This window comes from Triticum aestivum, chromosome 7A (assembly GCF_018294505.1).
Source record: "Triticum aestivum cultivar Chinese Spring chromosome 7A, IWGSC CS RefSeq v2.1, whole genome shotgun sequence".
Lineage (NCBI taxonomy): Eukaryota > Viridiplantae > Streptophyta > Magnoliopsida > Poales > Poaceae > Triticum > Triticum aestivum.
Window position 1 is genome coordinate 99,778,365 of NC_057812.1, and position 11,816 is coordinate 99,790,180.

General features: G+C 44.2%; 1 protein-coding gene across 3 annotated transcripts; it reads left to right on the forward strand.

Moving 5' to 3' along the window:
* Positions 1 to 4,139: 4,139 nt before the first annotated feature.
* LOC123151852 (zinc finger MYM-type protein 1) lies at positions 4,140 to 10,518 on the forward strand. 3 transcript variants are annotated; one of them, XM_044571497.1, is made up of 6 exons: positions 4,140 to 4,626; positions 6,387 to 6,517; positions 7,896 to 8,060; positions 8,158 to 9,632; positions 9,720 to 10,163; positions 10,259 to 10,516. In XM_044571497.1, the coding sequence occupies exons 2-5, from the start codon at positions 6,471 to 6,473 to the stop codon at positions 9,779 to 9,781; spliced, it is 1,749 nt and encodes a 582-aa protein (XP_044427432.1). In that variant the 5' UTR covers positions 4,140 to 4,626; positions 6,387 to 6,470; the 3' UTR covers positions 9,782 to 10,163; positions 10,259 to 10,516. The 3 variants fall into 3 exon arrangements, with proteins under 3 accessions (XP_044427432.1, XP_044427431.1, XP_044427430.1); XM_044571496.1 differs by having other exon boundaries at positions 7,887 to 8,060; positions 10,259 to 10,514; XM_044571495.1 differs by lacking the exons at positions 4,140 to 4,626; positions 6,387 to 6,517 and having other exon boundaries at positions 6,526 to 8,060; positions 10,259 to 10,518.
* Positions 10,519 to 11,816: the final 1,298 nt, after the last annotated feature.

Genomic DNA, 11,816 nt, shown 5'->3' on the forward strand with positions numbered 1-11,816 from the left:
GTTGGTCACCTCATCACCACTCGGCCGCCCCGCGCGTCGCCACAGGTTGGTCACCTCATAACCACTCGGCCGCCCCGCGCGTCGCCATCGGTTGATCACCTCATCAGCACTCGGCCGCCCCGCGCGTCGCCAATCGGTTGGTCACCTCATCACCACTGGACCGCCCTGCGTGCCTTCAGACAGCTAAGTAATTTTACATTCTGTTATTTTCGTCTTCCCGAGTATTCCATAATTCACACATCAGGTTCACTCGGAGGCCACACCACCGAGTGTACCTGTACGCTCGACTGCTTATTTTCACATACTTGCTTAGTACTGGTTATGTGACTCCGAAGTCCAACTTCCTTTTTTTCGCATATATCATTCACGAACACCATGTGTCGTTCTTCATTTCGAGTTTGCATCGGTCCTCCGGGGCTGCAACTCAGTCAAAACACTACACTTCCGTTTTATTTTAGCCAGTATTCCAACAAGTTCAGTAGGATTTCTCGCTTCGACAAGTGCGAACGAATCCTTCGCTCTTTTAAACTTTTGCTGGTCAACCAGCAAGTCCCTTGCACTCCCAGCGGGTGTCTATGGGCGTTATTCACACAAATCATTTCAGCACACATCAAATTTCCTCAAGAAATTATTGTGTTGACTTGTGCCATTTTTTACACAAGTTACCGCGATCACTCGACGGCCCTACGCGCCAACTTCATCGCTGCTCGGACTCGGTTTCCATACTGGTCCTAGCGCACCACAACACTGACTTTGTCGCCCTGTTGACTTCAAACACGTCCGGCCAACCCCTCTATGTAATTCTCTTCATCGTATTAATGATATAGACCTCGTCGGGCATGAGACAGATAAGTCCCTTTCATAATTAAACTTCACACTTCACTCTTTTGCGAGTTTGCTTCTTCCGAGCATCACTCGGAAGCTTCTCCTCATCTTTACCCAAATCCGACTCGATGAATTACAAATCATCCATTCAAAACTATATTTCTCATATTCTGACATGTCCGTTGTCGAAGCCTGTAGTATGCTCGGGGGCTACGCCGCACTCGGGGGCTGCATCTCATTTGGAATGACACTCTCCTAAGTGGTCGAGTACTTCATCACCAATCAGACCCTTCACTTCAACACGTATATTCGATCCGTCACTTTGACAAATTTCATAATCACCCAGACACTCTGCGTGCCATCTTCGTTCCTACTCAAATTCAGTCGTCGCACCGGTCTTGTTGCGCCACAGCCACACTACACCGACCTTGTCGCTACATCAGCTTCAAAAGCATCTGGCTAACTCCTTCAAGGACCATTTTTGCCACTCAGCTGGACACTTAGTCCTTCACTCGGCCGCCCCGCGCGTCGCCACTCGGTTGTGCGCGTCTTCACCACTCGGCTGCCCCGCGCGTCGCCACTCGGTTGTGCGCGTCTTCACCACTCGGCCGCCCCGCGCGGCGCCACTCGGTTTTGCACGTCTTCACCACTCGGCCGCCCCGCGCGTCGCCACTCGGTTGCGCACGTCTCCATCACTCGTCCGCCCCGCGCGTCTCCACTCGGTTGTGTGCGTCTTCACCACTCGGCCGCCCCGCGCATCGCCACTTGGTTCTGCACGTCTTCACCACTCGCCCGCCCCGCGCGGCGCCACTCAGTTTTGCACGTCTTCACCACTCGGCCGCCCCGCGCGTCGCCACTCGGTTATACACGTCCTCGCCCCTCGGCCGCCCCGCGCGTCACCATCAGTTGGACATGTCTTTACCTCTACACCCCCAGCACGGGAACGGCTAAGTTACTCATATGGTCAAACCTCATATCACACTCTATAGCAAGCTTACCTCCTTCGAGCATCACTCGGGGGCTACGCGCGGCAGTTGGCCATGTCACCCTTAGGGGTTACGCCCATTTGGTCAACCTGTTGATCACATCAAGATATTCTTCTGACCATACATGCTCGGTTCGCCGAAGATCTATAAGTGAAGCACGTCCACTTGGATAAATACCCCTTTTCATGCAAAAGGGTAAAAATGAAGCGCCATCGCTAAATCGTACAGGCGACCTTACTCATCGTTCGTACAACCACCTCGTTACGCATCCATCCGATTGATTCAATTCCAGACAAAGATATTTGCCATGCCAACTGCATGGAGGTTTACCGAGAGACTTAAACCCTCTGCCAGACTCATCTAGTCCGACAGAGGCTCGGGGACTACACCCAGTGGGTGCACTCAGCGTGCCCCCACTGGAAGAGGACTCAGAAAGAAACATTTTGCTCGATGCAAACCCATCTCCAGTATTACTCGACCTCCGAGTCAGAGAAGAACAAGTTCGATCAGTACCAGCTAAGAAGAGTTTTAGTTCTCTCATACTCCCGCCGACTACCCGCAGTCGACAGCAGTCTCGGGGACTACACCCAGTGGGTGCACTCAGCGTGCCCCCACTGGAATGGTATCCACTCGGAACGGTCCGCCCAACCCGAGTGACGGCCAAACAACAACAAAAAGACAGGCTCTAAGACTCCCGCCGACTGCCCGCAGTCGACAGCAGTCTCGGGGACTACACCCAGTGGGTGCACTCAGCGTGCCCCCACTGGAATGGTATCCACTCGGAACGGTCCGCCCAACCCGAGTGACGGCCAAACAACAAAAAAGACACGTTCCAGGCGTAAAGAAATTCCGAGTAATCAGTTACTCAATGCAGGCCCAGCTCCAAATCACTCCAAAAAATATTCTATAAGGCGAGTTTAACGCTCCTCCGTGGACCTGTTTTGAGCCTTCTTCTAGGACTCAAAGTGTGAAACTCACAAGTGTGGATCTAAAACCGACTCGTATTGACGTTCCTCCGGGATAAGAATGGCATCTCTCTAAGAGAACAGTCCATGTGTCAATCTGGTCGCACAGATTTAGTTACACACCCATACTCAGATCACGAGTTAAACCTCTTCCGAGAGATGAACGAATGTCACCAAGTTGCTCCTCACAGACACATACCTCGATCAGTCGGGAAGCATGGTACCGGAATCCATTGAGATTTTGTTCAAACCTTGGTTGTCTGAAAGCGCGACGACATGTACCGAGTATTTCTGTAATCACTCGGACCAAACTGTGTCTTACACCAACTCGTTCCGCAAAATCGCAATCGATTCGGGGGCTAATGTTGGGGATATACATAACAGGTAGGCCCACGAAGGGTCGAAATATCATGAAGCGTGGGGTCCACACAACATGTGGGTCCAGGTCAATTTCATACAGACACACTGTCCACTCGACCAAGCAACATACCATCCACTCGGATGACAGTTCACCACTCGACCGTACGACTCACTCGGATATACGAAGACCAGCAGGCAGCAAAGCAGTCGGCATCTTTCTAATAGTGAAGGCTTAATAGTGGGCTGTCATTATAGCATTCATACCCCACTTTGTAACATAGGAGGTGAGGAGGTGGCGCACTCTATATAAGCCACCCCCCACCACTAGACTTAGGGGGCTTCTTCTTCCACCTCTCTCTTTTTTCACCATTAGTCTCAGGACTTAGCTCAGGCATGGGGATCCGTTCCTCTCTCTCACACACATTGTAATCTCCGGATACATACTTAGATAAAACAAAGCCTCTCCGGAGCACGAGACGTAGGGTTGTTATCTCCATCGTGAGAGGCCCGAACTCGCTAAAACCACCGTGTCACCCCTATGCATCTCGATAGATCATGCTCCGTCACCCTATACCTTATTATTGTCGGAATCGTTCCCACGACAAGATCCTTTCAAGCTAAATGATTCGGGAAGCATTCCGATTGGTTGAAATATAGTGTTGCTAAGGAGGCGGCCTTTTGTTTCTCACTACACCACGACACTACATTCCCTACAGACATGTGTTGAGAAAAGATACTATCGCCGTCCAACAGTTGATTGGGAAATGTTGTAACAGATAGTTGGTTGGGAAAACCAATAAACAGTAGCAGACCATCGGATGGGAATACCCGAACATTTAATGTCGAAATGTGGGTTGGGAAACCTCGCATACACATCCATTGATCGGTCGGGAAATAACCCCAACCAATGGTCTGTGCCAAATGGGCCTGCGCGCGCGTAGAGAAAAAATAGCGCCAACATTTGGCCCAAGCCCGCGAAAGTTCCCCCCAACGCATAAGGCAAGCGGAGCCAAATCCCTAATTCCCCTTTCCCATTCCCCACGCGCGCCGCCCTGGGCTCTCCGCCGCCGCCGCCGCTTTCTTCTCCACGCGCCACCGCGCCATTCTACCACCCCCGCACGAACCTGCTGGACTGCTGCCCCACACCGCTTGCCCCCACGCGCTTGAACCCTCTCCTCTGCCCCGGTGCTCTCCCCTGACCACAAGAACTCTGGCGTCGTCACCGTCATGGCGCGCGCCGGGCAGATCCAGGGGAAGACGGGGTTCAACCTGCTGTAGAGGGACGTTGCCCTGTACTAGAAGACTGTGCCGGCCGTGGTGAAGCACTCCTCGGAGGCGCTGCTGCTCGTGGTGTCCAACCCCGTCGATGTCTTCGCCTACCTCGCCTTGCAGCTTTCAGGGTTGGGTTCCAGGCGAGCGGCGTCATTTGCTCCTCCAAGTTCTGGTTCCTCATCAACGAGCCCCCCGCCATCAACACACAGGACGTGCAGGTAACTTACTAGACCCGAACCCATCCATGAATCCATCGGCCTGTTGCTCTCCCGATAAAAATTTCTCAGGTTCATAGAAATGCTTTACGAGTATTTGTTTTTTCCCAAAATCTAACTTGTTACTATTTTGTTTGATGGTTCCTAGAAGAAGGTAGCAAATGCAACAGGCCTTCCAGAAACTTTTCATGTACTGATATTCTCATAGAAAATTCTTCATTGCCATATATATTTTCCATTGATATATCATTAAGCATCAGCTGTATGCTTTACGAGTAGAAGTTGCTGCCTGGCTTCACATGCTACTTGTCATCCACTTTAAAGCGTGCTTGTGCTTCACGCCTTACCAGGAAGGAGTTCGGTTGACTGAATTTTTCTGCATGCATGCTTTCTCTGAACTAACTGAACACCATGTCTGAATTTTGCTGTCTGCATGCTTGCCTCACTGTTGCACAAACCATATGTAGGAGGTCTCTGTCAAAAGAATGAAACGATCACCCACAAAAATGGTTCCATCGATCCTTTAGTGCTGGCACTATGAATGTACTTGCTTGGTTCCATTTTAGTTCAGAAGACATGCTCCTGAACAAACATGCTACCATTGTTATGTGCAGTTTCGTGCTATTTGACGTATGAACACTTAACTAAAAGCAAGAGTGCACGAAATCTTGAGACATAGTTAGTGCTGATGACAGCCACTCCTTAATTTACCCACCACTCTTCGGAGTTTTCAAATTGAACTTTTGTTCAGTTAATTCTGAAAGAATTACCTTAACCATTCCTAGTTGCTATTTGATTGATTACATTCATCGGGATATGAGCGTGATGAACATGTATTGCCGCCGGTGAGGTGTATTGGTCACGTGACATGCTAGCTTGAGGTTTTCAGTGGAAACCTACAACACAACAGACTTCTCTTTTGCTAGTTGCAAATCAAGGGTAAGAAGATAGGAAAAGATAAGACTATATAGAGGCCACGTAGAAAAGGACATTACGGTGAGCCAAAAGGTCACAAAATTGTATATCCTCCTTTTTAATATTAGCAACCCAATGTTGAGAGCATTTCTCAAATGCAGCTCCCATATGCTTCTGTACAAAGGACATGTAGGATTTTTTTTAGCCCGACCAACATTTGAAAACAAAGGCAGGACATCAGTCAATGATAGTAAAGTCCCTAGAAATTCAGTAGATGTTATTTTTCCAGTTTACACTCATGTTTAATTTCTGCATAGTTTGTTTCCTAATTTCCTTTCCCATGTAATTATTATGTTGTTATTCTACATTCTGCATAGTACTTATCAGATTCAAGGCAGTAGTTATATAGTTGATTAGTTTTTGCAATTTGTGCTACATATATATGTAGATTTGTGAAAGTATTTCTAAATATGCTACCATGTTTAATGGAAGAAATCCTACAAATGAAATAGCAATAATGTTAGGCAAGGTGCGGGTGATGTCCTGCCTCCTTCTCTGTTCAATTTGCACTCCTGCCAGTGTCCTCGCATAATAAATCTAATTAAATGAAGTCGATATATTACTATATCTTCTGGACCAAATGTTACCCATGCTATGAATATTGATCTGCAATAGCATGTCCTTAATTGAAATTCCATGTATAGTATTTGTCAAAAGATGGAAATAGCAGAATCTTTGTCGCAATGTTTTATAGTTTCATACTTCCATTTATCAGAGACAATACTGCTTGAAAGTATCATAACTCCACTGAGAGTGAATGAGTTTTAACCAGGAGTGTTGTGTTGTAGGATTCCCAAACCACCACAGTGCGCCCTTCAACCGCGAACCGGTTTACTGATGCGCCTCCGCAACCTTACAGGCCGCCGTAGTCCATGCAGCAGCTAGCAGCAAGGCCCATTGACGTCGCCGCACAGTCCAGGTACAAATAATAAAACACAACTTTGTAACTTTCTAAGCAACGCACGAGTAGAAAATTGTTGTATGCAGAAGTGAGGCTACACATGGTTGCAATTACTTATTTCAAGCTCGAGCATTTAGTTTCTGATGATGTGATCACAAGATTGTGTTTTTTATGTATATTAATCTGATAGAACTATATGACACTAATGATGGGTGGCTTGGATGCAATACTTTAACCTAAAATTTAACCTGAAGAGAATCTTATGTTTGCCCTGTTTCCAGAATATTTTAAATATCTGAATGGTGTGAACAAATGAAATCAAACTATTTTTCTCCGTTGTTCTCATCGGGGTGTCCTCATAGTTCTCTGAGCAAGAAATACGATCCAGAGAAGCAAAAGTCAAGTTCATCTGTTTTGAGTTGCAAAAGTAACTAGAAGCGATCATTTTTTATATTTATATTTAGGATCCTTGGGTTCATAGTTGTTGTACACCTTCTTATCAATATTTGACAAAGTAATAAAAGATGGTTGATAAATATGTTGCTCTGAACCTTGGCTTATCAAGTGGTGGAGCTTTGAGAGGGCGAACCTGGGCTGTAACCCCCTCCCCTACCCAGCAAAAAGCAAAAACGTTAGTACCCCACTGCAAAAACGTTAACCCCCTCCCCATTTCCCCTAGATAGTCGGTCGGGAAAGAATACATGTCAAATAGTCGGTCGGGAAAGGCCCATGGCAGCACCCACGGACTGTTGGTCGGGAAAGGCCCATGGCAGGCCCAACAGAATGTTGGTCGGGAAAGATACTCCATAGCCGACAAGCAGTCGGTCGGGAAAGATATGTCGGTCGGGAAATGGCTTTCCCGTCTGGACTTTCCCCAACAGACATGATTGGTCGGCAATACTCTTTCCTGACCGACTGTTTGTTGGCAGAACTTGTATTCCCGACCAATTTGGATGTTGGGGATGTATTGCTGTGGTGTAGTGTCTATTGCTTTCGTTTTAAGCAACCTAGAGCAGAAAACTATGGTGTTGAGGCATTCACAACAATAGGGTTTAAAAATTGAAAGGATGGACTTAGTATTATTGATACACATGTTGGTAAACATGATAGTGCCCACAATAGAGCTAGACAACAATATGTGGCATTCCAAAATCAAAGGCATTCCTGTCCAATTGGTAAATGTGCTCGATCGTGGCACCAAAAAGAGTGAAGAAGAATATAGAGCTCGTCTTGTCATTATTTTGGGTGTTATCAGATTTCTTCTATTACAAGCTCTTGCTTTTTGTGGTCATGATGAGAGCTTGAGCTCAATGAATAAGGGGAATTTTTTGGAGATGATGAGTTGGTACAGGGAGAAGGATTCAAATGCTAAGACTTTGCTTGATAGTGCGGGCAGGAACCATTTGATGACTTCACATGGAATACAATTGCAACTGTGTCAAGCTTGTGCAGAAGAGACCACCAAAGTAATTATTGATGACATTGGAGATAGAAATTTTTCTTTACTTATTGATGAGTCCAGAGATGCATCAATAAAGGAGCAAATGGCTATGGTTTTAAGGTTAGTAACTTTGTATCTAATTGTTGTTTCATTCCTTACTAATAGTAGTACTGTAGTATCTAATTGTTGGTTTCTCGTGCTTCTTTGCGTTATGTAGGTATGTCCATAAACATGGGTATGCGATTGAGAGGTTCATTGGGATTAAGCATGTTGGTGACACAAGGGCAACTTCTCTAAAAGCATCTTTGGATGGTGTGTTTCTTAAACATGGCTTGTCTATGTCTAAATTGAGAGGGCAAGGGTACGATGGAGCTTCTAACATGAGAGGACAATTTCTTGGGTTGCAAAGGTTGATACTAGATGAAAATCCTTATGCATTTTATATTCATTGCTTTGCCCATCAGTTGCAGTTAGTGGTTGTTGATGTTGCCAAGTGTTGTTCCTCTGTATTGGATTTCTTTAACCACATAACTTTGATTGTCAACACCGTCAATGCTTCTTGTAAGGGACATGATGAACTAGCCCAAGAACAACATGATAATATTGTGAATCAATTGGAGTCTGGGGAAGTTTTTTCAGGAAGAGGGAAAAACCAAGCAACCAACCTTGTAAGACCTGGGGATACACGGTGGGGCACACATCATAAAACTTTGTGTCGGTTTATTGAGATGTGGACATCTTTTTTGCATGTATTAGAGAACAGTCATGATGATGCAGAAAATTTAACACAAAGAACCACAGCAGGTGGCTTGATATCTCAGATGGAAAGTTTTGAATTTGTTTTCATGTTGCATGTTATAATCACACTATTGGGCAAGACTAATGAGTTTTCACAATGTTTGCAAAGGAAAGATCAAAACATAGTTCTAGCAGTGAGTTTGATTGGGATCACATTGCGGCAACTTCAAAATATAAGAGATAATGGTTGGGATCAGCTCTTGAAGGACACAACTGACTTTTGTGTCAAACATAACATTATATTGCCTAACATGGATGATACAATACCCGCTCGGGGTCATTCAAGGGGGCGTGGTGGTCAAATGTTAACTTTCTATCAACGCTTCAGATATGAAATATTCAATGTTTTGCTTGACCAAATAATTATTGAGTTAAATAACCGCTTTGCTGAAAGATCTACTCAATTGTTGAGATGCATTGCTTGTCTTGATCCAAGGAGCTCATTTGCTAATTTTGATGAAGACAAACTTATTCAACTTGCTCAGATGTATGCTGATGACTTCTCCATATATGAGATTTCTTTTGTCCTTAGAAACCAACTTGAAAACTTCATTGCTGATGTGAGAGCTGATCCAAGTTTTGTTAGTTGTAATGACCTTGGTAGTCTTGCTGTGAAGATGGTTCAAACTGATAGACACATAGTCCTTCCTTTGGTATATCGTCTTATTGAGTTGGCATTGATTTTGCCTGTTGCAACCGCATCAGTGGAAAGAGCTTTCTCAGCTATAAGTATTATCAAGACTGAGTTGAGGAATAAGATGGGTGATGATTGGTTGAATTATTCCATGGTGTGCAATATTGAGCGAGAAATATTTGCAAAGGTTGATGATGATGCTATTATATATCGCTTTCAAGACTATAGATTTCGCAAAGGAACTTTACCTCGTCGTAGTAGTAAGTTTTCAACTTTGTACAATGATAATTGTTTCACTTCATGTTTATGTCTTCTCTCATGAAAGTTTGCTTCTGATTTCTCTTAAGGTGTTGGCTCTTCTTCCACCGTTGATCAAGTTATGGAAGACACTGATGAAGCAAACAATTGATTTGGTACTCTTTTTACTGCACGTGCTGTTTGTAGTTCTTGTCATCTTTTTATCTATTTTGTTGTATCTTTAAGCATTGAGTTTAAATTCTAAATATTTGGTGCAATTGAGCCATATTTGAGGTAGCTGTAGCTTGATGGATTTTAAGTTTTTCCCTCGCGACAAAAAAATTATTTTTTGAGCCCGGGGCTTGCTTTAATCCTGGACCCGTCACTGCGTATACCCAACCGGCGTATGAACATAAGCCGGCAGTGGCGCATGGCCCTAACGCGCCTCGGGCGCCATGAAAGCCATAGCTTGGAATTGCCGAGGTATGGGCCGGGGCCTCGGTAGCGATCGAATGTTGTTCCTGGCAAATCTGATCCGTTCTACGAAAGCTCAGGTAATATTTGTTTCAGAAATCAAATCTTCGAAGGTTCATTCGGTTGATCTTGTTAACAGGTTTGATGTGGCTAACAGTTTTGTTGTTCCTTCTAGAGGTGCTTCAGGAGGGCTCTGGCTTATGTGGAATGATGATCTTAAAATCTCTATTCATAGTTCCTCCTTTCACTTTATCCTAGCCAATGTAGTTCATCTAGCCTCGGGGGTTCACTTTTGTTTGATATGTATATATGGTGATCCTTATCATAGGCAGACTAGTGCCATTTGGAATCAGGTTTCCACTTTTGTGTATGATAACCTCGGAAAACCCATGATCTGTATGGGAGACCTTAATGATATTTTGTATGATACAGATGGCTGTAATGGTAGTGTAAATTATTTTCGTATGTCTGCTTTTCGTTCTATTGTCAAAAACTGTGGTTTCTTTGACATCGGTTTTAGTGGTCCTGCTTACACTTGGCGCAATAGGTAGCACACTGTTAATCCTATTTATAGACGTTTGGATCGTTGTCTTGTTAATGCTGATTGGTGTGCTCATTACCCCAATACTAAGGTGCTTAATTTACCTATCATCGTTAGTGACCATGCTCCCATACTTATTTCTACTGATGGTAGTTTTGTTAAACCTAAGCAGACTTTCAAATTTGAAAATTGGTGGTTAATGGAGAAGGATTTCAGTAGTTTTGCTAAGTCTGCTTGGAACAATGCTAGAGCAGGCTCTTTTGTTGCAAAAACCTCTTCTTTGGCAGGGGCTTTGAAAACTTGGTGTAGGAAGAAAAAACCTTTTCAGCAAGAGCTTCAGGAACTAGAATCTAGTATCAAGCAGATTCAGGAGCTTCCAATCACTCAGCAAGATCGTGCTTTAGAAAATTCGCTTATTCTCAGGTATGAGCAAACTCTCTCTAAACTGAATAGTTTTTATAAGCAAAGAAGAAAGAAGGGATGGGCTACTGATGGTGATCATAATACGAATTTTTTTCATCAAGCTATGCTTAAGAGAAGGAAAAGGAATACTATCTACTCGGTTAAGGATGAAAATAATATTGTGCATTTTAAGCCTAGTCTCATTGCTAATACCTTTGTTAATTATTTCAGATATATCTTCTCTTCCACTCATATCAAATGTGGTAGACCTTTTCTTGCTTCTCAATTACCGGAGGGCTCTTTGGACCCTACTTATTTAATTCCGGATAAAAATGAGGTCTTGCAGATTTTGAAGGACATGAAGTTGAATGCTTCTCCAGGGCCAGATGGTTTTAATGTCGAGTTTTATTTGGCTACTTGGAATTGGATAGGAGATGATGTCACTCAATTGGTAGTCAATTTTTATAGAACAGGTATATTGCCCTCTCACGTGAGTGATACAAACATTGCTCTCATTCCAAAAAAAACTTGTTCCTCAGGTTCCTATGGATTATCGTCCCATTAGTATTTGCAATGTTATTTATAAAATCATTGCCAAATCTTTAGCTAATCGTCTTAAGCCTCATCTTCCAGATTATATTGACCCTGCTCAACAAGCTTTCATTGAAGGTAGAAGAATTAGTGACAATATCATTATTGCTCAAGAGATTTCTCACTCTTTTGCTCTTCGTTCTTGGAATCACCTTGCTTTCATGCTTAAAATTGATCTTGCTAAGGCTTTCGATCATTT